This window comes from Paroedura picta, chromosome 13, assembly GCF_049243985.1.
Source record: "Paroedura picta isolate Pp20150507F chromosome 13, Ppicta_v3.0, whole genome shotgun sequence".
Classification (NCBI taxonomy): Eukaryota; Metazoa; Chordata; class Lepidosauria; order Squamata; family Gekkonidae; genus Paroedura; species Paroedura picta.
Genome location: NC_135381.1, coordinates 8,980,583 through 9,005,087, shown reverse-complemented (window position 1 = coordinate 9,005,087; position 24,505 = coordinate 8,980,583). Strand labels below are relative to the sequence as shown.

Genomic DNA, 24,505 nt, shown 5'->3' with positions numbered 1-24,505 from the left:
ATGTTAACGTCTCCATCCTCACCTGAGCATCTGCTTCTTCGTATGGATCAACAAAGACAGTCGTCGACTCAATTCGTATTTCCTCCTGGGAGCCGAAGAGGGGAGAAAAAACAACCGTGAAATGCTCCAATGGATACATCTCACTTTCCTGGATGTTTTTTAAATATACCATGAACCATCGTGATACGCCATCTGTCTAACAAAACATTCATCTTGCCCATCGATAATCTTTTGCCCACCTATAATCTTAGAAGGCCAGATCCTGAACTCCAATAGTTTGGCCACCTCATGAGAAGGAAGGTCTCCCTGGAGAAGAGCCTAATGCTGGGAGCGATTGAGGACAAAAGAAGAAGGGGACGACAGAAAATGAGGTGGCTGGATGGAGTCACTGAAGCAGTAGGTGCAAACTTAAATGGACTCCGGGGAATGGTAGAGGACAGGAAGGCCTGGAGGATTATTGTCCATGGGGTCGCGATGGGTCGGACACGACTTCGCACCTAACAATCTTTTGGGGAGCCAACACTACCTTGGGACGGTCGGTTTTTGGATCGCTCTCCACGTTCTCCATCGCTGTCAGAGTCTCAAAACCGCCCACCACTCTGTAAAAGAAGAAAAGACAATCTATTAAGAAGGGCAAACCGAATCAAACCTTGCGTGAAAGGCAGTACGCATTCAGGGTCATAGCTAGACGTTCTGTTGGGTGTACTGATGGCATAAGGGGGAGAACCATCGCCAATCAGTGAGAAGCAGGAGACCTTAGTACATGCGATCGAGACATATTCGAAGCTCAGCTGTCCTCCGATTAAAAGAAATCTAAGTCGAGAAATCACATGGATTTGGTATTCAAGGGGAAAAGCTTCCCTTGCAGGCCTTTGGATGATGTCTGTGCAGTGTCATTGATTAAACTTTCCCCATAATTACACTTTTCATGAGAAGAAGTGAGCATGCTGACTTGGTTATAAAATGGCATACTGATTCATTCAATCATGTTAATAAACTACTAAGGATTGGGCCGTTTTTCTGGATGCCACACTGAACAGCCGTTTGTGCCAATTTCTGGCGAGAACAATGAACCTGCGTTCAAATGAAAGGGCCTTTGGATAAGTTCTGTCGGACTTCAGTGTGGCTGGCCGCTCTATACGGCAAAAGGCATGAATAATCCGACCCACATTAAAACTTGGCAAAAGGCATGAATAATCCAACCCACATTAAAACTCTGGGGAGTTGTTTGAGGAGAGGCCTTGAGCAAGTTGTTCTGTGATTATTTCTAGGCGCCATGTAAAGCTCATAGCAAAAGCTCAGTTTTTTTTATGATACTACAGACCAGCTTTTTTCAACTTTTTCACTGTTGAGAAACCCCTGGAACATTCTTCAGGCTTCGAGAAACACCAGAAGTGGCGCCATCGTGCAGAATATGGCGGGGAAGCAGAGCTGTGCACATGCCCACCTGGGGTCCCTTCCTCTCCAGGCCCATCATTGGCCATTCTGGGAGGTGGTTGGAGGGCCAACAACAAGGCATAGAGGCCTTCCTAAAAACATAAGAAGAGCCTATCTGGATCAGGCCAGGGGTCCATCTAGTCCAGCCTCCTGTCTCACATAGCAGCCAGCCAGTTCTTCTGGAGGGCCAACAACAGGACAGAAAGGCCAAGGCCTTCCCATGATGTAGCCTCCTGACTCTGAGATTCAGAGTCTCAGTACCTCTGAATGTGGATGTCCCCTTTAGTCACCACAGTGAGTGGTCAATAAGAACATAGCCATTGCCCCTCTCCCAAATGGCTCTTCCCCAGCAGAATTCCCAAGTGCCTTTCTTTTTTAAAGTAACCTCGTTACATCACGGGTTGTTAGCTCTCCCACTTGAAATGGCCTTGTTCTGAGTGCCTTATCGCCAGAAGGATACGTGCACGAAGCGAGGCTTTGCTTAAAGAGTCCTATTCTAAATTTATTTCCAATGTTTAATGCGAGTTCTCGGCTCCGCTGACATCTGCGTCTTGTACGTTCCCTTTCCCACTTGTGTCTGTGTTTTCCCTCTTCCTAAATTATATCAATTAAACCTTATGCCATATTGTGCTGGCAGGGGCCCAAAAGTAAACAGTCTCCTGCTCAGAAGACAATGCAGGAAAAAAAAATTGTTTCTGGAACGCTTTAGGGGAGAAACAACAACACACGCAGAGCAGAAGGAAGGAAAGAAAGACGTGTTGTCGTGTGAGCGAAGAGGGGGAAACGGACATACGCTCTACACATTTTGTGTTTACCAGAAAAACAGTTTAAAGATTTAGATCAGGGGTAGTCAAACTGCGGCCCTCCAGATGTCCATGGACTACAATTCCCAGGAGCCCCTGCCAGCATTCGCTGGCAGGGACTCCTGGGAATTGTAGTCCACGGACATCTGGAGGGCCGCAGTTTGACTACCCCTGATTTAGATTGAGGTAGGGGTCTAGTAACATTAAAAGAAGCGCTTTTGAAGGTTACTAAGGGTCAGCTACTTGTTTCAAGCCTGCATATTGTGGTGGTATGTTCCTTTAAGAGAACGTTGCTGGGAAAGGAAGCACGCATAAGCCAGGATGCAGAAGTGCAGCTACTGTGCAGAAATAGGGAACTGTTAGCCTATATTATCTTGTTGCAGCTTTATAAATGAATGGCTCCTTTACCTTTGAACAGAGCCTTTATGGAATAAAACAAAATAAACTTGCACTTGGCTTGTTTTGCCCCTGTACCCACCTGTACCTTTTCTTTTTTTTTTTTTGCAGAGTCCAGGTGACCCTCTAATTGTTTGAACTTCTTGGCAAAAAAGTTGAGAAAGGCTGCTCTAACCACTATGCCACCCTAGCTCTCTCAACAGCTGTCTGGCTATGAGTTTTAAAAGCAGAGCAGAGCAGCTGGGATACCCAGGCTGTGTGCTGGACAGGACAGTGCCTTAGTATGCACGTATGTGCACTGGGCAAGAGAAAAGATAAGAGGAAAGATAGTGCTCACTTCTCTCCCTGAGATTCCAAGAGGCCCTGTGGACCTAGCTTAAGCTAGAAGAAGAGCAGCACAGTAACCTACATGACCTGGTTTCACAGGACAACTTCAAGATTTCAAAACAGGGAGAATGATTTAAGATATGGATTGTTCGTAATTTTTTTGTTAAAAATACAGTAGCTGGAGCATAAACTATTCAACAACAACAAGCCTTGCTATTAAATATGCTATTAAATACAATATGAGGGAAAGTGCAGAAGGATCCACTACTATACAGAGAAAACAAAGGCAAAGATCATGCTTTAGAGGAAGACAAAATACATTCATGATTCCTCATGGCAAGATATGGCCCCTGTGCATAAACTATTTGTCATTGAATCACGAGGACTAGCTGCAAATGAATTTTATGAGGAAACAGTCTGAGAACATTTGGCTGGCCTGCATGTTGATCATCATCACAACTCCTCCTCCTCCTCCTCCTCCTCCTCCTCCTGATCTGGGAACAATTCTTACTCTCGCACCACAACACTCTGGTAATGGGTGTGAAGATGACACACGTACCCCTGACTGATATCTCCCCCCTCCCTGAATTGTGATTATGATTCATGAATTCTGCAGAACACAAAAGAGAGTTATTTTTAATTGCAATGACGGTATACTCCTGCTTGCAAACCCTCAGACACCTTCTTCCGCTGAAAACAGTAACAGAAGTTCGCTGAACAGATTGCACGACCAATCCCAGCCTGGCGTGTTTTTCTCTTCTAGTCCTCACCTCCTGTATGCAAGAGCTCCTTTCTCTTCATGTGCCCAGCTCAGTACAGGAACCAACAGTTCCTAGAGATGGGGACCAAGGAAGGCCGATGCTCATTTTAAGCTTGATCCTCAGGTATGCGCACCAGCTTGTGGTCTACAGCAGGGGTAGTCAACCTGTGGTCCTCCAGATGTCCATGGACTACAATTCCCATGAGACCCTGCCAGCGTTTGCACACCCGCTTGTGGTCTACAGCAGGGGTAGTCAACCTGTGGTCCTCCAGATGTCCATGGACTACAATTCCCATGAGCCCCTGCCAGCGAACGCTGGCAGGGGCTCATGGGGACTGTAGTCCATCGACATCTGGAGGACCACAGGTTGACTACCCCTGGTCTACAGATCCAGCAGGTGCTCTGGCAACATATCAGGGCAACCCCGGTGTGGCCTGCTATGGGCTTTTGACTGTCAGTCGAAGAACCGATCAATGTAGAATTTCACCGAAATCGCAGAAGGGACCATACAGGCCATCTAACTGCCTGCTCAATCCAGGATGCAGGGGTGGACAAACTGTGGCTCTCCAGATGTCCATGGACAATTACCAGCTCGGTGGTGGCAGGGGCTCATGGTAGTTGTAGTCCACGGTTTGGCCACCCAGGGCTTAAAGCATCCATAGTAAGTATCCATCCAGCCGCTGCTTGAAGAAGGGCAGTACCATCCCAAGGGAGTTACTGCTTACACCCACTAAGCTTGGCTATCAGGACAGGTTATATTTCTCCCCATGATTTTTCTTGAACATTCATTTATCAAGACAGCAGGATGTGGGAAACGACCCTTTCGTGTGAAGTGCCCCAGCCTCAACTTTACTATATGTTCTACTCCCCGACAAGTTCAGGGGCAAGGGCTTCTGGGAAGCACATTTACTGAGCTGTAATCATCAGTGGAGGGTAATGCCAAAGGACCCTCTGGCCCAGACATCGAAGCCAGTACTGGTTTGCTTTAAGGTGGAAAATCTGGGTCCGAAAGCCATTTTGTTGGAACATATTCGTAAGCTAGTTTTGGAAGTCCTAACGGGTGGGAAACAAGAAGCATAAATCTTGTTGATGGAAGTAATCGAGGAATAAAGAAAAGAACGGCTCATTCAATATGTTTTGCTCATCCTGCAAAACAAGGGTGTGGCTCTCGCAGGCTGGAGCAAAGCGAATTCTCACGAGGAGCAACGCTTAGAATAGGTCTAATATTACCGAATAAGAGCCTGAGATTTTTACCACCCTGTGTTTTTAAGTAATCGTTTTGGAATGTGTTATTGGTATTTTCGTGGAATTTTATTGTTATTGGGTTTTATTGATTGTTACTGGGAGTAGCGGGATATAAATTAAAACGTAACTATAACTATAAATAAATGGTAAGGTTTTTCATTTCCCAGTATCCCCTTTGAAAATCTCAAGCATCTTTCCCAAAACAGAAGAAAAGGAGAGAGAGATGATGCATACACTGTGCCATGTGAATAGAGGGCGAGGGGGAACATACAGAAAGGAAACATCCCTTTTGCTGACTGTCAGAACACAAAACAGTTTTCAAGGTTTTTGCTTGAACGGGGCTAGCAAAATGCCCGGGCCCTTTCACCTGCTATCGAAACACATCCAGGGGAACGGCACGCTACGATTCAATGACATTTACCTGCCAAACACAGTGTGCTTCTTGTCCAGGTATGCGCAAGACCGGAATGTGATAAAACTGGAGAGGAAGGGAGAAAAAGACAGGTCATGCTAGGACGTTACAGAACCGACCAAGATTTCTCAAAAGCCAAAGTATTCAAAAGGCTGAACCATGCAGGGTTAGCAGCACACTCCTTCTAGTCTGCTGCCTGTTGGTAGCGTCTCAGGCCTGGCTCACACACGCAGAAGGCTAGAAGCAGCAATGGTGCTGCAGAGGCCACTCGAGCTGCTGGTGGAATCCTAGACCCGTTGGGAGGTGGGGGAATAAAGATGTAGAGGGCTCCTCCTCACTGAGGTCTACCAGCTTGAGACTTGGGCCAGCTTAGGAAATTCTACATCCCCGGTGTTAGAATGAGATACTTGTTGGGGCCCCGTTTTGCCACCTCGACCAAGAGGGGTGCACCGCAGTGGTGCTCTTGGCAGCATGTCGCTGCCTAGGAGTCTGCACCAATCTGTGGGGGGGGGGGGAAGAGAGGAAATTGTCATCCACAATGGTTGCCAACCTCCAGGTGGTGGCTGGAGATCTCCTGGGAATACAACTGCCCTCCAGGGGGCAGGCGTCAGCTCCATCTAGTCTCGCAGTGTGGTCAGCCAGTTACTATCAAGGGCGGATAAGAGGAGAGAGCTGGCTTTTTGGACCCTGCTTTTGACTACCCAAAGGAGTCTCAAAGCAGCTTACAACTGCCTTCCCTTCTTCTCTCCCAGTAAGTGAGGCAGAGAGAGCTCTGAGAGAACTGTGACTGGCCCGAGGTCACCCAGCCGACTGCACAGGGAGGAGTGGGGAATCAAACTGGCCTCTTCAGATTAGAGGCCTCCGCTGCTCTTAACCACTACGCCAGGGGTGGCCAAACTGTGGCTCTCCAGATGTCCAAGGACTACAATTCCCATGAGCCACTGCCAGAATTATAGTCCATGGACACCTGGAGAGCCACAATTTGGCCATCCCCGCACTACGCCAATCTGGCACAGATCCCAAAGTCTCTCCGCAGCAATGCCTCTTAGTAAGGATGTTCAGGGATTTTCGGCCTTAGATTGTGGACGTTCCCTTCAGTCCCCACAGCTTGCAGCCACTGATGGGTCTGTCTTGAGCATAATGCACAGAAGCAGAGGATGGTGCTTCTTACAACTGCGACTTGTTACAGTTGGGTCCCGAATTGGCCATGCTGAGGACGCCGCGTCCGGTGTGAGACAGGTTGGGCTTGAATTCATCTTTAAATGGCTTCCCCCAATAAGATTCTCCTCCTGGAATAAAAGGAACAAACACGTAAATGGACGCCTGTTCGTTCGAGCCGCAAACCCCTCATCGTCCTCTGCGCACAGGATACGTTTGACCGTCAGATATTCATACTCTCAGAAAACCCACAGCGGTCACCTCGAAGGGTGAAAATTCTAGCAAGGAGACCAGTTTTCTTTGTGATAAAGACTGTGACTGAGAATTGGAACAGCAAGAAACAGACCCCGGTGTCCTGAGGAGAAGGGAAGAGAGGAGACACCCCGGCTGAGGGAGGTCATGCCATCAGCTCCTCACAGCGACCGCCAGCGGATGCTTTCCTGAGCTCCTTGGAGGAAGGAGCTGATAAAAATAGGACGGACAGACAGACAGACTCACCAAAAGCCTGAGGGAGGCTAGCCCCTCTGCCATGCGGGAAAACTCATGTAGCAAGAACCTGAGAACCTGAGAAAGACCAGCTTGAGGTAGCCCAACTTCAAAGCCCAACTTTTATCACTTTTTCTGTTCTGCCCTTCCTCTGAAATATTTAGGGCAGACGTGGTATGATGCTGGCAGGGATTTGTGGACATTGTAGTCCATAAACATCCGGAGAGCCACAGTCTGGCCACCCCTGACTTAGGGCAATAGATATGGTTTTTCCGAGTCCCCACTGGGGGCTATAAATGAATGAATTTCATCCTCACAAGAACCCTGTGAGGCAGGCCAGGATGAGGCAAAATGGCTGACCCCAAGCCACCTTGGTGAATGTCATGGTAGAGGCAGAGAAGAAGCAGAAGTTCGGAAAGATCTTTTCTTGCCTAAGATGCCAGAGAACCGATGCCTGAATTGATGAAATAAGAGCTCAGCCGTTTGCTGTGTGTGCAAACCTGGGCCAGAGCGCTCACGCTACTCATTAAGGACCAGAGAAAGCAGATCCATCCTGGCAAAGTGTCAGACCAATTGTGGCGACCACACCTGGGCCTCAAATTCATTCAACAGTCAAAGTATGATAAAATGATATGATTATTGAAACTGTGAGGGACAGAAGTACATTGGGGGGGGGGACTGCTGATAGCTACACCGAACCCTTGAGGCAGAGTGGGATATATAAAAAGAGACTGATTAAAATAAGATCAGCTCCCACCAACAGCTCGAAAGAACGGCCAGTACGCTCTGAGGGGACAAGCAAGAAAAGAGAGGCCTAGGCCAGGATGCCCACGCTAAACAAGGCGCTAACAGTCTGACATTCCAGACGCTTTTCTCGTTTTCCTGCGTGCGCCTTAACGTTTTAAACCGTAAACTGCTATGAATGCCTTGAGAGACAGAGTACACATAAATTTATAACAAGAGAACCGGGGGAGACGGGGGACAGACAGAGTGAGTGAGTGTGTGAGAGAGAGAAATGAATGCATAATTATAAATACATTTTCCATTGTGACTATCCAGGGGAGGAGAGAGAAGAACAAGAAGAGTTGGTTCTTATATGCCGCTTTTCTCTACCCAAAGGAGTTTCAAAGCGACTTCCCTTTCATCTCCCCACAACAGACACCCCTGTGAGGTGGGTGAGGCTGAGAGAGCCCTGATATCACTTGCTCAGTCAGAACAGCTTTATCAGTGCTGTGACAAGCCCAAGGTCACCCAGCTGGTTGCATGTGGGGGAGCGCAGAATCAAACCCGGCATGCCAGATTAGAAGTCTGCACTCCTAATCACTACACCAAGCTGGCTCAGAGGAGAAAGATACACAAGGTGGAGAAAGTTACGACACAACGTTTACCCTCTTCCTCTCCATTACATTTTTTTGGGGTGGGTGTGTGTGTCACCCAATTAAATCCATGGGCAGCCGATTTGAGAGAGAGAGAGAGAGAGAGAGAGAAGAAAGCAAGGCCTTCTGTGCACAACACCCCATCAACTCATGGCCCTCAGCGCCAGGAGGCACGGTGGCAGCCCCTGTCACCCACAAAGACAGCTTGTCAGAGAGAGAAGGGCTCTTGATTAGCTGCTTTCCTCATTTAGATTTTATGGCGAGGGATTTATTTATTTCTTTTGCTACAGAGAAGAAATAGATATATTATTATGTATTTAGAAGAGTTTTGGAAAAGAATAAGAGTTGGGGTTTGATGCCCTCGCTTTTTACTACTCGGAGTTCCAAAGCAACTTGCAATTAACCATTCCCCTCCTCTTCCCACAACAGACACACTGTGAGGTAGGTGGGATGAGAGAGATCTAAGAGAACTGCTCTGCAAGAACATCTCTAAGAACGTGACTGGCCCAAGCTCGCCCAGGTGGCTGCATGTGGAGGAAGAGGAGGGAATCAAGGGGGTGGCAGGTGACAGTGGATGAGCGAAAGAGTTGTGAGTGTCCTGCATTGGGCAGGGGGTTGGACTAGATGACCCAGGAGGTCCCTTCCAACTCTATGATTCCATGATTCTAAACCCCGTTTTCCACATTAGAAACCCCTGCTCTTAACTACACCACACTGGCTCTCTGGTCACCATGGTGCTTTGCTATACAATGACAAATTATTTTTATCCATCCATCCATCGCCCTCCCGCAAACCGGCTCAGGGAGACGTACAACATCAGTGGCAGCTTCTCATAATTGGTAGGGCGGGCAGCATTTGGGGGATATTATTTAGATGGATGTTATTTTGAGTCCCGACCGTAAGCCTTGCTGGACTGCAAGCCTTGCTGACTTCAAACACTTCAAAAAATGCTTGGCCTATGCTAAAGAACGGTATGCCATGATACTCATAGGTACCACTTTGGGGTCTCCTAAGTTCTAAGATAGCCCTCTTTAAGTATTTAAAAGGTTGTCACTTGGAGGAGGGCAGGATGCTGTTTCCGTTGGCTGCAGAGGAGAGGACACGCAGTAATGGGTTTAAACTACAACGATGTAGGCTAGATATCAGGGGGAAAAATGTCACAGTCAGAGTAGTTCAGCAGTGGAATAGGCTGCCTAAAGAGGTGGTGAGCTCCCCCTCACTGGCAGTCTTCAAGCAAAGGTTGGATACACACTTTTTTTGGATGCTTTAGGATGCTTAGGGCTGATCCTGCGTTGAGCAGGGGGTTGGACTAGATGGCCTGTCTGGCCCCTTCCAACTCTATGATTCTATGATTCTATGGCCTGTATGGCCCCTTCCAACTCTATGATTCTATAAGTTCCACCCTGCACAGGGTTCCCACGGCGAGGTGGACCAGGGCTCTGTGCAGTTCAGAGATTCTCTCACACAACATCAGATGCAGAACAGGGTCCCTGAGCACCCGGCTCTTTCGCTGGGCTGTCACTTCTGCATTATTGATGACAGATATGACATTTTCCATTTTTCCTCCAGGATTATTTCTAATCAGCAGAGAAAATGCTGAGATGAATCATTTCCATAGTTATGCAGCTGAGTCTATAATCTTGTTTGACAAACTGTGGGGAAGGGGGGGGCAGAGTGGGAAGAAACATATTTTCCCCGTTAGCATCATTATCAGAAACACCAGAAAGGCACCCGAACAGGCCGGGAAGAGGCCGGCCTGCTTACGAATCCTCTGGAGATGCCGTATCGCTGGCGACAGAGCAGCTTGCCAAAATGCTGCCTCAATAGGCGATGGGGAGGCGCAGGCTGCAGAGCAATTGTGGATGCCGACAATCGCAAACGGAGAAAGGAGAAAGGGAGAGGCACAGCCAACAGACCGTGGGCAGAGCAGGAGAATCCCAGCGGCTCCCGCCCACCTCTCTTTTGTTTCTTATTCACCGCAGTCACTTATCTCTCTCTTTTCCAAACATTTATTTGCACAAAGCGACTGTAAGTTTAATGAAATTATATAGAGGTTCATTAAATCAAGCATGGAGTAGAGAGAGCTGACAAAAGCTTTTTTTCTCCCTCTCCCCAAATTGCAGAATTTGAGGGCATCCGATGAAGCTGATGGGTAAAGTGTGGGGTTTGCTGATGGTAGATTTAGTGATAGCCACGGGAATAGACAACTTTAAAATGGGAATTGTAGTCCATGGTTGTACAATTGGCCACCTCAGAAGAAGAAGAGGAGGAGGGTGGGTTTTTATATGCTGCTTTTCTCTATCCAAAGGAGTCTCAAAGTGGCTTACAATCGCTTTCCCTTTCCTCTCCCCACAACAGACACCATATGAGATGGGTGACCTGAGAGAGCCCTGGTATTACTGCTTAGTCAGAACAGGTTTATCAGGGCTGTGGCAAGCCCAACGTCACCCAGCTGGCTGCATGTGGAAGAAGAGTGGCGAATCAAACCTGGTTCACCAGATCAGAAATCCGTGCTCCTAACCACTACACCAAGCTGACTCTCAACCTCCCCATACCCAAAATGGCCAATGATGGCCCTGGAGGGGGCGAGAAGGGGTGGGTGGGCGTGTCCACAGCTACGCTTCCCAACCATATTCTGCACAATTGTGCCGCTTCTGGTGTTTTTCAAAGCCTGAAGGATGCTTCAGGGGTTTCTCAACAGTAACAATGTCGAGAAAGGCTGCAATTCAAGTCTAGTCTCTTTCTCCACGGTGGAAACGGTAAATGAATGATTGGTTGATCGGCTGGCTCCCACATCTTACATCCATGCCCACTTTTCTGAAGGAGCATGTCGCCACTTCTGGGGTTCTCAGAGCCTGAAGAATATTTCAGGGGCTCCCCCCTGGTGAAAAGTTTCAGAGGTTCCACGATGGTCCAAAGTATCCCAGAAGTGTGGCCGGTACAGATTTCCCAGTCCTTTTACCCCCTTTTCTCCTGCAGTTCCAATTCCTTCCGGGCCCCCAGCTTACGGTTAACAATCCCCGACGCAAACGTTTTTGAAATAACCATGGCGTGGAAAAGAACATTTTGGGCCCCTGCTGCTTCAGAAGTACAAAGTGGCACCTGGCCTGCAGACTTGATATTCTAACCATAGTAATTCATGTCTGCTGTCATAGAAAAAAAGCTGGCTCTTTCTTGAGAGCTAAATGCCTGCCACATTTCTTTTTAAGGGGCTTTGACAGAAAGAGGGGCCTCAAAAGCATGTTAAAAATAACAACGTCTGTAATAAATCGAACAATGGAGTGGGTGGGAATACCGTCATTCACAGCAGTTGCAATCCCTAAATGGACTGCCAACAGAAAACCTTCTTCTCCTTTTGGGTGGTGGTGGGGGAAGGGGTGTACCCCCAGACTCCTGTTCACAGATGGGGATGGCTGGCTTTACCTCTCCTTTTGTTGGCATTGTGGGAGAAGGAGGGCCTAATCTATACATTAGGCAAAACTGTGTTTAAGCAAATCCCAACTGTTGCTTTGTTAAATAAGAAGCAGTTGGTGCCAGGGGGGGGAGTTGAGTGAAGAAGGGGCATTCTTCATTTTGGCACTCCAAACTGGACTCACACACCTGTTCTCCTTCCTCCGTAACAACATTCCTGCCACATTTCATGCTTGCAGGCACTCCGTGAGAATGCCTAATGGCAGACTTTCTCAACCAGGGTTTTGTGAAACCCGGGGGTTTCTTGATGGCCTTGGAAGGGTTTTCCAAATGGGTTGGAATAAATTCATTTTTAATATCACCCAATAAATGTGTAATATATTTTAAATATATTACACATTTATTGGGCGATATATATATATATATATATATATATATACACACACACACACACACACACACACACACACACACACACACACACACACACACACACACACACACACACACACACATATATGGTCATGTCGACACACACACACACCTCCCAAAATAAAGGGCCAATGATGGGCCTGGAGGGGGTGAAAAGGGGAGGGGCCTCAGGAGGGCGTGTACACAGCTATGCTACCCACCCATATTCTGGCAGGGGTTCATGGGAATTGTAGTCCATGGACACCGTTTGGCCACCCCTGTAAACAAATCACTTGCCTAGTTTCATGGGCCCCCAACATTTCGTCTCCCACTACTTGCCTTTGGTGGTCCTATGGCTGGTTCTCAAAATGGCAGGTCCCAGGATTCTTTGGGGAACTAGCACCTGCGGGGCTGGCTTGAATTATGGGGCTGAACTGCCGCCCCCCCCCCCAGCTTTCTAAGAACGGTAGCGAAGGAAATTGCCACAGAAAGCAGAGGACCCAGCCCCCTCCCTCTCCCTGCAAATCAATCACTCCGTGGAATGACAGTAAAGACCATTTAAAATAGTACAGAGATAGCGCTCTGCAAATCCTTTAATGGAATGGGAGCTTTTTTATCTGTTTCTCTCGGAGAAACAGGGAGCGTGTGTTATAATGAATGCTTACGGCTGATTACCGCGAGGAATTCCAGCCACCGTCTGACTTGTCAGATAAAGGACTCTTTGCAGGCCGGGCTGCAATATAAATTAGACTTACACCTCAGGACTGAAATGCTGAATTCGATTAGGGGGAGGGAAATTCTGATTGGTGCTTTGCAGCTAATCGCGCCTACGGCTTCCCTCTTCAAGAGCTGTGGTTAGCTGGAATTCGGGACACTGAGTAGGAAAAAAACTGAACACAACATGCAGAGTAACTCCCGTATTTATTTCAGAACGCAACAAACTTAAAATCATTTCGTAATCTCCTCTGACATTATCTGGCACCACCACATTCCAAACTCTAAAGATTACCGTGGCTTGAGAAAGCTAATTCTTTGTATCACGCCAGGCTTCCTCAACCAGGGGACGGCCCTGGAAGGGTTTCTAGAATGAGCAGGAGTTAATTAATGTGGTGCAGGGTGGTAAGGCAGCAGACATACAGTCTGAAAGCTCTGCCCATGAGGCTGGGAGTTCGATCCCAGCAGCCGGCTCAAGGTTGACTCAGCCTTCCATCCTTCCGAGGTCGGTAAAATGAGTACCCAGCTTGCTGGGGGGTAAACGGTAATGACTGGGGAAGGCACTGGCAAACCACCCTGTATGGAGTCTGCCATGAAAACGCTAGAGGGCCTCACCCCAAGGGTCAGACATGACTCGGTGCTTGCACAGGGGATACCTTTACCTTTAACAACAAACTATTTCTTTCACTCAGAGGCATATGCACAAAATATCCTCTCCTCTTTCCCCCCCTGTCTGCTAAAAGCTCAAATCCCACTGTACTAGTTTTATTATTACCTTTAATATATTGTTTACATTTGTTGAACATTTCTCGGGTGATATGACCATATATGTTTCTCATTGGTAAAAAAGTTAAGAAAGGTTGTATTAGGCATTGAAAACATAGAGCCGGGAGGAACCTCGAGTGTCATCTAGTCTAACTCCCTGGACAATGCAGGAAATGTACAACTCTTCCCCCTCCCCTCCGCCTCAGTGATCCCTGCTCTATACTCAGGAAAAGGCAAAAAATAAATAAATAAATAAATAAAAATAAAACCCTCCAGGATCCATGGCCAATGTGGCCAAGATAAAAATCGCTTCGTGACACAGTATGTATCTGAAGAAGTATTCCTGCACACAAAAGATACCCAGAATTAAACTTCCTTCGTCTTAAGGGTGCCACTGAAACTTCTAGTTATGGTAACTGGAGAGAGTGATACAGCTTAAAGGGCGGAAGTGCAGGTAACCCAGGCTGGTGGCTCTAGTTTTTAGGAGTAACTTCAGAAGTGGCTGCCGAACATCTGTAACAAATGCAGATGTCCCCCTCCCCCGATAATCGTTCATTTGGTTGCAGAATATTCCTTTTCTTCCTTCTACGACCCAATAAAATCAAGTCAGTATTGTCTTGGTGACAGACATGGGAAAAGGGAAAGGACGGCAACCGAGAAAGCAAATGAGCAAAGTGTTATTTCTCACCATCCCCTTCAAATCCCCAGTTGAGAGTGTTTTCCCCATTAATGGTTCTCGCAGTAGATCTCCTCCGACGCTCACACCTCTTAGCTGTTTCCCTTTTGTTTCTGGTCTGCCTCACCACCCCCAGGAGCTGCATGATAGGAGCCTGACCCCTGCACAATTTATTTCTTTACGTGATTTCTGTGCTGCTGCCGCCCTAAAGATGCTCAGAGTAGAATCAAACAACAGAACTCAAGCAAGTGATCCAAACTCATAAATTAGAAGGTTCAGTTCCAGTCTCAGATTTCCCAATGGGAAAGCAATAAGGAAAAATGGCTCTTTTTCTTGGGGCAACCACTGAAAAGCGCCTGCCCCTGGTGGATGCCCATGCTGCATGTGTTTGAAAATATATTCTAAGCAGGGCCTCAAGGGGAAACAGCTAACAGCTTTGTAATCAAACAAACCAAAGCTGCTTTAAGCAGATAACTGGCTCTTCTAACCAGGACAGAGAAAAGATTTTCCAAGCCTTTTATTTGGGGAAGCCAGCAAACTGAGCCTTCTGCATGCAGAACGTCATGCCTGGCCACTCATGGCTGTATAAAAAAAAGCCCATGCTTCTAATTTCAATTAAAGTAGGCAGCCAAAAGGCCTAAGTAAAACCAGGGGCCTTGGTCCGACCTACTCTCTCTGTTCTGTTGATCTACTCTGATCCACTCTTCTGGTATTCAGAACTTCAACAGGTGCAGCCCTTAGATACACAGGCAGGCAAATATATTTTCCTTCCTGCCTTTTAAGACGGGGACGCCAGAGCATTCCAGGCAATTAAGCATGCAGTTTTCCTCCAGTCTGAGCCGACGGAAAGCGATGGGCTTAGGTTGGGTATAATGCTGCACCGACAAGAGCTGTAACCCTGTGCCTGGACATGGAAGGATTTACTCCATTCCAGACTGCGTGAGTGAGCCTGCCTTTGTTGACATATACAGTTATAAAAACCCCTCAAGCCCGTAAACAATTGCAAGCTACTCAGTTGGGATAAGGATCACAGAATGGATTTTATCAACTTAAGACTCCAAAGCAAATCACAGCTGTAAAGGCAGAGCCCTTGTTCTCAATTAAGTGCTTTACCAGTGTCCAGAAGAAGAGTTGGTTCTTCTATGCTGCTTTTCTCTACCTAAAGGAGTCTCAAAGCGGCTTACAGTGGCCTTCTCTTTCCTCTCCCCACAACAGACACCTGGTGAGGGAGGTGAGGTGGAGAGAGCTCTGACAGAACTGCTATGTGAGAACAGCTCTATCAGGGCCGTGGCGAGCCCAAGGTCACCCAGCAGGCTGCATGTGGAGGAGTGGGAAATCAAACTCTGCTCGCCAGATTAGGAGTCCGCACTCCTAACCACTACACCAAGCTGGCTCTTTAGCCTTTGAGAAACCCCTGAAACATTCTTGCACCACCCCAGAAATGGCACGATTGTGCAGAATATGGTTGGGAAGTCTGGCTGTGTATGTGCCCACTCGGGGCCCCTCCCCTCCACACCTCACCCCACCCAGGCCCATCACTGGCCATTTTGGGAGGGAGAGGGCAGGTCACCATGACCATACATGGCTGTTTCACTCAATCTGTGCGACAAATGTTAAAATTATACAAAAAATTAATCAACTCCCACGCATTTGGCGAACCTTTCCAGGGCCACCCAGAAACCCCACATCAGATTGCTTAATTTATTAATTGTAAACGGCATTATAGATATTGCTGTATTATATTGTGATTTTTTTCTTGGGGCAAACACTGAAAAGTCCCTGCCTCTGGTGGATGCCAGTGCTGCATGCATATTACGCTAGTACCCAAGTTCTCTGTGTGCAGGGAGTATTTTCTCCAGTAGAACCTTCTGCCTAGGTTGGCTGCTTCAGAGAAAACTGATTTCCATTCCTTACTCACAGCCCTTAAAACAAATCCCTGCTTATGAAGGGCCCTGCTCTTCCATCCTGCCTCTTCCCCTGGTCATGCGCGCGCACACGCAAACTGCCCGCCTTCGTTCTGCATTACAGCAGCTTCCAGAAGAGCTCCCGGCTGCGTCAGAATCACTCGAGTGTGAAGTGACAGCTTTACAAGGGCTGCCACGAGCACTAGGGAGATCTCAGAGGGCCATGCGACTCGCAGCACACTCAGACCCAATTAAAGCCAAGGAGGGAAACAAGACGGAAACACTTGAGCCGTCCTCCGTAAAAGATGCTGGCCTGGTGACGGAAACGCACTTCTTGAGCCCTGATGGCCCCTCCCTGCCTTTATCTGGATTTCATTCCCCCGTCCCCCCCCCCCCCCCACTTGTGTTTCATGCTGACGTGCACATACTGCAGGAATAAAAAGTTAAACTGATGATACGGGAAAACCGTGGAACTGGGTCTGGTAAAAACCTCTCAGCTGGCAGAGTCCTCTCCCCGTCATCCAGCATTATTCAGGATGGGAAGAATAGGCTTCTAAGGCCGGGTCAACAAAATGAATCTTGTCACAGTTACAGACTGTGATGTGATGTCTGGCCAAGCTACTGGGTGTAGTGGCCTAGAGTGGCGGCTTCTAATCTGGCGAGACGGGTTTGATTCCCCGCTCCTTCTCCACATGCAGCCTGCTCAGACCTTGGGCTCGTCACAGCTCTGATAGTGCTGTTCTCTCTCGGTCCATCAACTTCAGTATTCTCTGATTAATAGCAGCTTTTTTCACACTGGGGGAAAGAAATCTTTCCCAGCTAGGGAAACACACCATTAAGGACTTTTAAGAAGAAGAATGAAAAAAGGGAGAATGCGTGCATGAATGGGAGCAGAAGAGTGTGAGGTTTCATCTGCTGTCACCCACCATAGAACTGAATAAGGTTTCAAAGCAGGCTAAATGTCTCCTTGGATAATGGCAGGCAGATATTTCAAGCTCCTCATCTTTCACTCTCTCCAGCACAGATGTCTACAGAGCTCATTGACGGCAAGAAGCCGAAGGGTCACAGTTGGGCTCCAAAGACAGAGAGAGAAATACCGTAGGAGCTTTTGCTTAATTTGGTGGGGCCAGCTGTCCAGATTGTCTGTCTACCTTTCCGGACCCCCGTCAAGGCTGCCACAAAAGGCGAGGAAACGGGAACGACAGAAAGTGAAACACAACCACTTTGATCCTGCACTTCCAGGAGGGACTGAGGGTTTAATCAGAAGGCTGCATTGGGGTGGTGCTGGCAAGGTTGGGCTGGGAGCGGTTCCGCAACATCCCTTTCGTTTTGAATTTAATGAGGACCTTCCTTTTTTAAGACGATGATTCCCAAAACATGCTTGTCTAGGACAAGTTGTGGAAGTGTCGGTGAAGCTTTCCCGAGTATAACAAAGGCAGCCACAGAAAGCAGTTTGAACTCATAGAATGCTGGAGCGTGTCCAGAGGAGGGCGACAAAGATGGTGAGGGGTTTGGAGACCAAGACGTAGGAGGAAAGGTTGGGGGGGCTTGGTCTGTTTAGCCTGGAGAGGAGACGACGGAGAGGGGATTTGATCGCCATCTTCAAGTATTTAAAAGGCTGCCATATAGAGGATGGAGCAGAATTGTTCTCTCTTGCCCCGGAGGGACGGACCAGAACCAGTGGGGTGAAATTAATTCAAAAGAAATTCTGTCTAAACCTCCAGAAGAAGTTCCTGACATTTAGAGTGGTTTCTCAGTGGAACAGGCTTCCTCGGGAGGTGGTGGGTTCTCCCTCTTTGGGGAATTTTTAAACAGCGCTGCATAGCCACTCTCTCCACCCCGTGCATAATCTTACAAACCTCTATCGTGTTCCCTGTAAGTCATCCCTTTTCTAAATTGAAAAAGCCCCAGATTCTTCTGCCTTTCCTCATACGGAGAGTGCTCCAATCCCCTAAACCAGGGGTAGTCAAACTGCAGCCCTCCAGATGTCTATGGACTACAATTCCCAGGAGCCCCCTGCCAGCATTTGCTGGCAGAGGGCTCCTGGGAATTGCAGTCCATGGACATCTGGAGGGCCGCATTTTGACTACCCCTGCCCTAATCACTTCGGTTGCCTTCCTTTGCCTTTCCAGCTCTGCAATTTCAATTTTGAGATACGGTGACCAGAATTGTACACAGTCCAACTGAGGCTGCACCAAGGATGCAATTTCAAATCTGTTTGGCAGCCACAGTAAAGAAAAGACGGAACGCTTAGGATAAAAATTGGCTCACCTGTCCCAGTTCCGGTCGGGTCCCCTCCTTGGATCTGCGGGAGTAAAATACAAGGAACATTTAGCCTATTGTGGGGTACAAGAACACTAAAATCGTTTTTTCATAATAAAACCTCCAACTAGTAGGTTTGCTGGCTTCAGCTTGGGAAATGCTTGGCGATTTGTGGACCATGTTTGGAGAGGGCGAGCTTTAGTGAAGGAAGGGACAAAAAAGAAGAAGACCTGTTTTTCATGGCCTGCTTTTCACTGCCCAAAAGAGTCTGAAAGTGCCTTACAATCGCCTTCCCTTCCTCTCCCCACAACAGACACCCTGTAAGGTTGGTAGACGCCGGGGAATGGTAGAGTACAGAAAGGCCTGGAGGATCATTGTCCATGGGGTCGCAATGGGTTGGACACGACTTCACACCTAACAACAACAACAAGGTCGGTGAGATGGAGAAAGCTCTGAAAGAACTGCTCTGCAAGAACAGCTCTAAGACAACCGTGACTGGCCGGAAGTCCCCCCAGCTGGCTGCCTGTGGACCAACCCCACAGGTTTGAGCGCCAGCTGCCGGAAACAGGCGAGCGGAACGTGCCATTCTTGTGAGCGTCGTGTGGACTCCCATGAGGACGGAAAAGAGGACCCAAAAAGGCACATCCGATGCCACACTTAGCCGCTGTGCCTGGTCGATAACGGTAGATCAGCGGACGCGGCTATAATGCATTTAAGGAATAAGCCGACCTCCCTTTAGGTGGAGATAAACGGTACTGGAAACCCAATGGGGCAGGTGAGCACGCTGGACTCAGTCTCATGCTGGAAAAGGTGTTCTCCACAACCGCCCTTGAGGTCCCATCGACGTTTTTGCACTCTTTCTCTCACCGCAACCTCTGCTCAACAGCCTATTGATCCCAGCTCCCGCCTGCGCTGAGCTTATTGATTCTTCTCCTTCCTCCCGTCGTCTTTTCCTCACTTTTCATTTGTTTCTCCATCCGTCACTGTCGCTCCGCTCTCCTCTTTCTCACCAGCCTTCTGCTTGGTGGATAAAACTTCTACTATTGGTGCGTGTGTCCCCCACCCTCCCTTTCCTCCTTTTTAAAAAAATACCTGAAGACGGTCTAGGATGCCCCCCCCCTGCAATCGTTTAAACAGCAAGAGGGTTGTTGACGTTATTTATTTATTTTATTATATTTATATACTGCCCTCCCCGAAGGCTCAGGTTATGGGGCTTAATGTTCGCGGTCTCTTCTTGTCAGGCCTCACGGCCCTGTAAGGTGGATCGGTGTTCTGGTGCGCACCTCGCTGATGAACGTCAGAGAAGGGGAGGGAGAGGATGGCTTGCCGATGGCCAACTAGCGAGCACAAGAAGCAGGAACCTCCTGATTTGTAACTCAGGGATAGCCAAACGGTAGTTTTCCAGATAGCCATGGACCACAATTCCCAGGAGCCCTTGCCTGCATGTGTTGGCTGGGGCTTGTGGGAATTTAAAGGATCCTAGAAAAAATCAGTTGGGGGGGGCAGGGGAAGAAGAACTGTTTTCTTATATCCTGCTTTTCGCTACGTGAATGAGTGGCTTACAGTCACAAGTTCCTCCCTCTCTCTACAACAGCCACCCTGTGAGGTAGGTGGGGCTGAGTGAGCTCTAAGAGAACTGTGACTGGCCCAAGGTCACCCAGCTGGTTGCATGTGGAGGAGGAGTGGGCAATCAAACCCGATTCTCCAGAGGGGAGTCAGCCACTCTTAACTGCTACACCCCGCTGGCTCTTTCCATCTAATTGTTTCTATGCCCACCTGACTGCGGACCATTTTGTTGTTTTGACGCCTACAGTCTACGAAGAAAGTCAGCGTAGAACTGCTTTAACCGACATATAATTAAAAGGGAGGCGCGGTGGGCCAAAAATCAGAGCGACAGAGACAGAATGTTCATTCCTGCTGTTAGAAAGAAACTACTTTTACTTGTACCATCTTTAATCTTTCAACACGTCTTCTTTTGATAGTGGTGCTCCTCCTGCTCTCTCTTTGTTCTGTTCAGCGGGTGAGCAGGCAGCTCACCTGGTTTCATGTTCACCATCCGGACTCTTCCTTTTCTGATGCTTTCTGACTCTCTTTCCCCCTCTTGACCTGGAGCGCTTCAAGGAGATGCTTCTCCCTCCTCTCTCCTTTACTCCACCTTAATATTTATTACCACCTTGGCTCCAATCTCCTTCCCTGATCTCATTATTTTTGCTGCTGACCAGGCCTTCTTCGCATTACCTTAAATTTATCGAGAAATCAGCACCTGGGCCTCCCTTTTGTTCCTCATTTATTTAGTTTTGTTCTCTGGTCCAGGTATGGACACCTGGCGCTGCCCTATGACTTTTCTCTCCTTTTAGGCAAAAACTTCTCGCTTCCAACTTTTTCAGTGCTGCCGAACTTGGTTCTCCTTCAGGCCATCGGTGCTGCAAAGGTATTGCCTGAATCTCTTCCCATGCAACTTGGTTGTTACTAATCTCACTCATCTGCCCCTCGCTTAGCTTTGAAGGGCTCTCTTCCTTCCTCAACCGGGTGGTTCAATTTGTGTGTGTGTGTGGGGGGGGGAGTAATTAATTTTGCCCTTTATTATCATCCCTTTGTGGGCTCCAGTTCTCCTGCTGCAGTTTTATCTTGCCCTCCCTCCACGGAGCTCAAGGTCACCTCCCCTCCCAGCCTTTATCACTGCAACAACCTTGCGAGGGAGGGCGAGACAGCGTGAGAGAAGAAGGGAGGGAGGGAGGGAGAGAATGCATGAGCGTGACAACTAGCAGAGCTCATGACCATCGCCCACAGAACTTTGTGACATTTGAACATGGCGTCAAGCTGGTCTGCATCATGCCGGCTCCGTAATAAACGCAGCTGGAACCGCAGCAGGATCACAAAGCCTACAAAGCGTTCCTAAGATTTTTCCAAAAAGGAAACCTATTGGCCAGTCGATTAAAACACCAGTTTTGGAAGCCAGTGCAGTGCTGGCTGCTGCAGAGTCAGTGGTTTTGGCAGTACATATCGGAGGGTTAGGCTGGGCCTTAGCAGTGATTCTTGTATCAAAGACGGGACAGCTGGAAGCACACGGGAACACCCTTCTTTTCATGAATGAAATGATGGCTGGAGCTCTTCTGCTTGGGTCCAGCTCCCTTTTCCCAACTGCCATCAGCAAGGGGGGGCGGGACGGGCAGCAAACATGGTGGCGGTAAAAGGCCGTGATGGAGCAGGGTAGGGAGAAAGTCCCAACCTGCCCTGTGCAGGGTGAAAGCCGCCAGCTTGTGATGGAAGCAGGATCCACCTGCTTTGCACAGGTAAGTGCTGCTCCCCGGGGGCTGGTGTGGCTCCATTAGGAGGCTCACTTCCAGGCCATTGGCCCATCAGAACTTTTCCGGGTGACCTGAATGCCCAGTCTCTCCCTGGCCATCCCTGAGCTCATGCCTGGACCAAGAACTCGCTCCGATCATCTTCTGATTTATAGGTGGTCTTCGCTTCCAATTGCCGGAAACTCCTTTGGGAGCCAATTATTTTTAATGGAAAAGTGGGGCAAAAATGCACACAGACAAAAATCAATCAGCCTGCAAGTCCTACGAAGCAGCGGCTGCGGAAACTAAAGACAGGCCAGATTCTTGGCTCGGAAACCGCAGGTGAAGGCCTGACTTGATTCAATGCAGGTTGCTAGGCAATCCAATATCGCTCGTACTCCGGAAGGGCGATTTTGTTCTCGGGAAATATTTCCTGTTTGCGCCAGGGTTTAGTTGATGTCTGCTGCAAATTTTGGTTCCGAGGGGATTAAATACAAGAATCTTAATTAAGACAGACAGGTGCCGAGCAAAGCCAGTTGCAAAATTAGAAAGGAGCATTCATTTAATTGCTATTAGGGAAAACTCCCTCGGATGGGAGCGAAAAAAAAACAGCCGCGCTCCCTTTTTGAGCAGCCTGAATGTAGAGCTGAGAAACAATTGAAACTAGACCACTTCCTGAAGACAAAGAACCTGGAATCTATTGAATCTGTTCCTCTCAGCAATAAGTATTCGATATTGGAGCAGGACACCTTCTCCTCAGACAGCGAAGAAATTGTTGCCAGTCCCTCGGGACTCTCCACGGCTGGAGTAACCCTTTAAGATAGTGATCCCAACATGTGGGCTGCAGACCACATGTGGTCCTTCAACTAATTGGAGGTGGGCCCTGAAGGACGCCTTCTCTCCCCCCCCCCCCGGCCTTTTACAACACACTTCGGGTGTCATTGTCTCCCATCACTCCCAGATGGGACTATCTTGTTGCAGAGAAACAAGCTCAGGGTTCCCATTGATTTGTCATTGTCATGAGTTAAAATTTCCATGAAAATAAAATGTTCCTTATGTTCATTGTTGTGGCGTGTCTGTATTTCATTTTGAAGGGATGTTTAAACATTACCATAGCGATCAGAGAGCGTTAGGGCAGTGGTTGAGAGTAGAGGAGTAAACTACCCCCCCCACCGGGCCTCAGTAAAATTGTCAAGCGTTGAGTGGTCCCCGGTGATAAAAAGGTTGGGGACCACTGCTTTAGGACCCTCAGAAACCTTGGTCGGAACAGGCGAGTGATTTGGGTCTTCTTATCGAACAGTCCTCCCTGATAACCAAGACCATATTAAATCTGTACGGGAAATTTGATGAAATAAACCTAAAACTTGATTTAAAGGAAGTCCTAAACAATCTTACCACAGATTTCTTAAAGGGGCAGAGGGTTACGGTTAGTCAAAAGAACTCACCGGTCTGCGTGTTCAACACACAGAACTTCGTCCCCAGCTTAGATACTAATCCCAAAAGCAACTCCAAAATGAAACTCACAAGTTATTCTTGGTTTCATTCTGGAAATGGGAAATACTCCCATATGTTACAACAAAATCAGCTGGCATTCCTTGTAGGAAATTATGGAGTTCACTACAACAAGTGGAATGGAATCTTAATTAAGATTTTCGCTATAGCTGTCGGGGAAGGAGGGGGGGGAGGAGCCAGACCTTCACGTCTGCTTTGTGTACTCACCACAAAGTTACGAATCGACCTGTGAAAAATGGTCCCGTCGTAGTAATTTTTCTTGCAGAGTTTAATGAAGTTTTCGCACGTTTTTGCGGTCTGGAGAAAGAAAATAAGATTAAGCCATCGTTGTTGCCACTATTGTAAATTTATTGGATCTTATTATTATTTTATGGTTTTTAGGGGACGGGGTTATGTAAGCCGCCTCGAGCCTTCGGGGGGAGGTGGGGTATAAATACAACAACAACAACAACAACAATAATAATAGAATAAAAAGGGGCGGGGGGAATTAGCCATTTATAATTACTGTCCTTTTGAATGTCACAAAACCGATCATTGTGTGTTGAGACTGCCCACCGTCTCAGGAAAAACTGTATGTCCGTCAGCAGCTCAATGGAATGGGCTGACCTCACAAGCAAGTCATTCAAAACTGGGCTTCTGCTCCGGTTCCCAATGTGAGAATCCACAGACGTTCCCAATAAACAGACTTTGTTTGGGAACAGAAAATACTTTATCGAGACATCGATCAGGTCATCGTGGGATCCCTGCTAAGACTGGGGGATCTTACGCAAGCACCCCCTTATCAACCCAGCTCTGCAGCCCCTCCCAGCACCAAACAGTTTTAGGCGCAAATGGCGCTTGTTGACAAAGCTAATGGCCACGGCCCGAAATAGAACCAAGGCAACAGGAGGCAGGGGCAGAAGTGGGCTTTCATAAGGGGTTGTCTTAACGTGAGACTACAGTTGCCATCTGTGGAAGGCTGTATTGCTGTATTTAGAAATTGGATTTTATTGTATTATATTGTAGGGATGGTTGTGTAACCCGCCGTGAGCCAGTTCCCGAGAGCGGTGGGCTATTAATCCAATGAATGAATGAATGAATGAATGAATGAATGAATGAATGAATGAATGAATGAATGAATGAATGAATGAATGAATGAATGAATGAAGTATAGGCCCTTCCCCCAA

General features: G+C 47.9%; 1 protein-coding gene across 1 annotated transcript in view; it reads right to left on the bottom strand.

Annotated features, from left to right (window-relative positions):
• PPIL2 (peptidylprolyl isomerase like 2) overlaps window positions 1–24,505 on the bottom strand; it is a 76,494-nt gene that overhangs the window by 5,904 nt on the left and 46,085 nt on the right. Inside the window, exons 13-18 of the mRNA XM_077307548.1 lie at window positions 23,547–23,636; window positions 18,553–18,586; window positions 6,552–6,669; window positions 5,390–5,446; window positions 527–599; window positions 23–85 (exon numbers count right to left, since the gene is read on the bottom strand). Of these exons, the coding sequence (XP_077163663.1) occupies window positions 23–85; window positions 527–599; window positions 5,390–5,446; window positions 6,552–6,669; window positions 18,553–18,586; window positions 23,547–23,636 (435 nt within the window). The remainder of the gene's footprint in view (window positions 1–22; window positions 86–526; window positions 600–5,389; window positions 5,447–6,551; window positions 6,670–18,552; window positions 18,587–23,546; window positions 23,637–24,505) is intronic.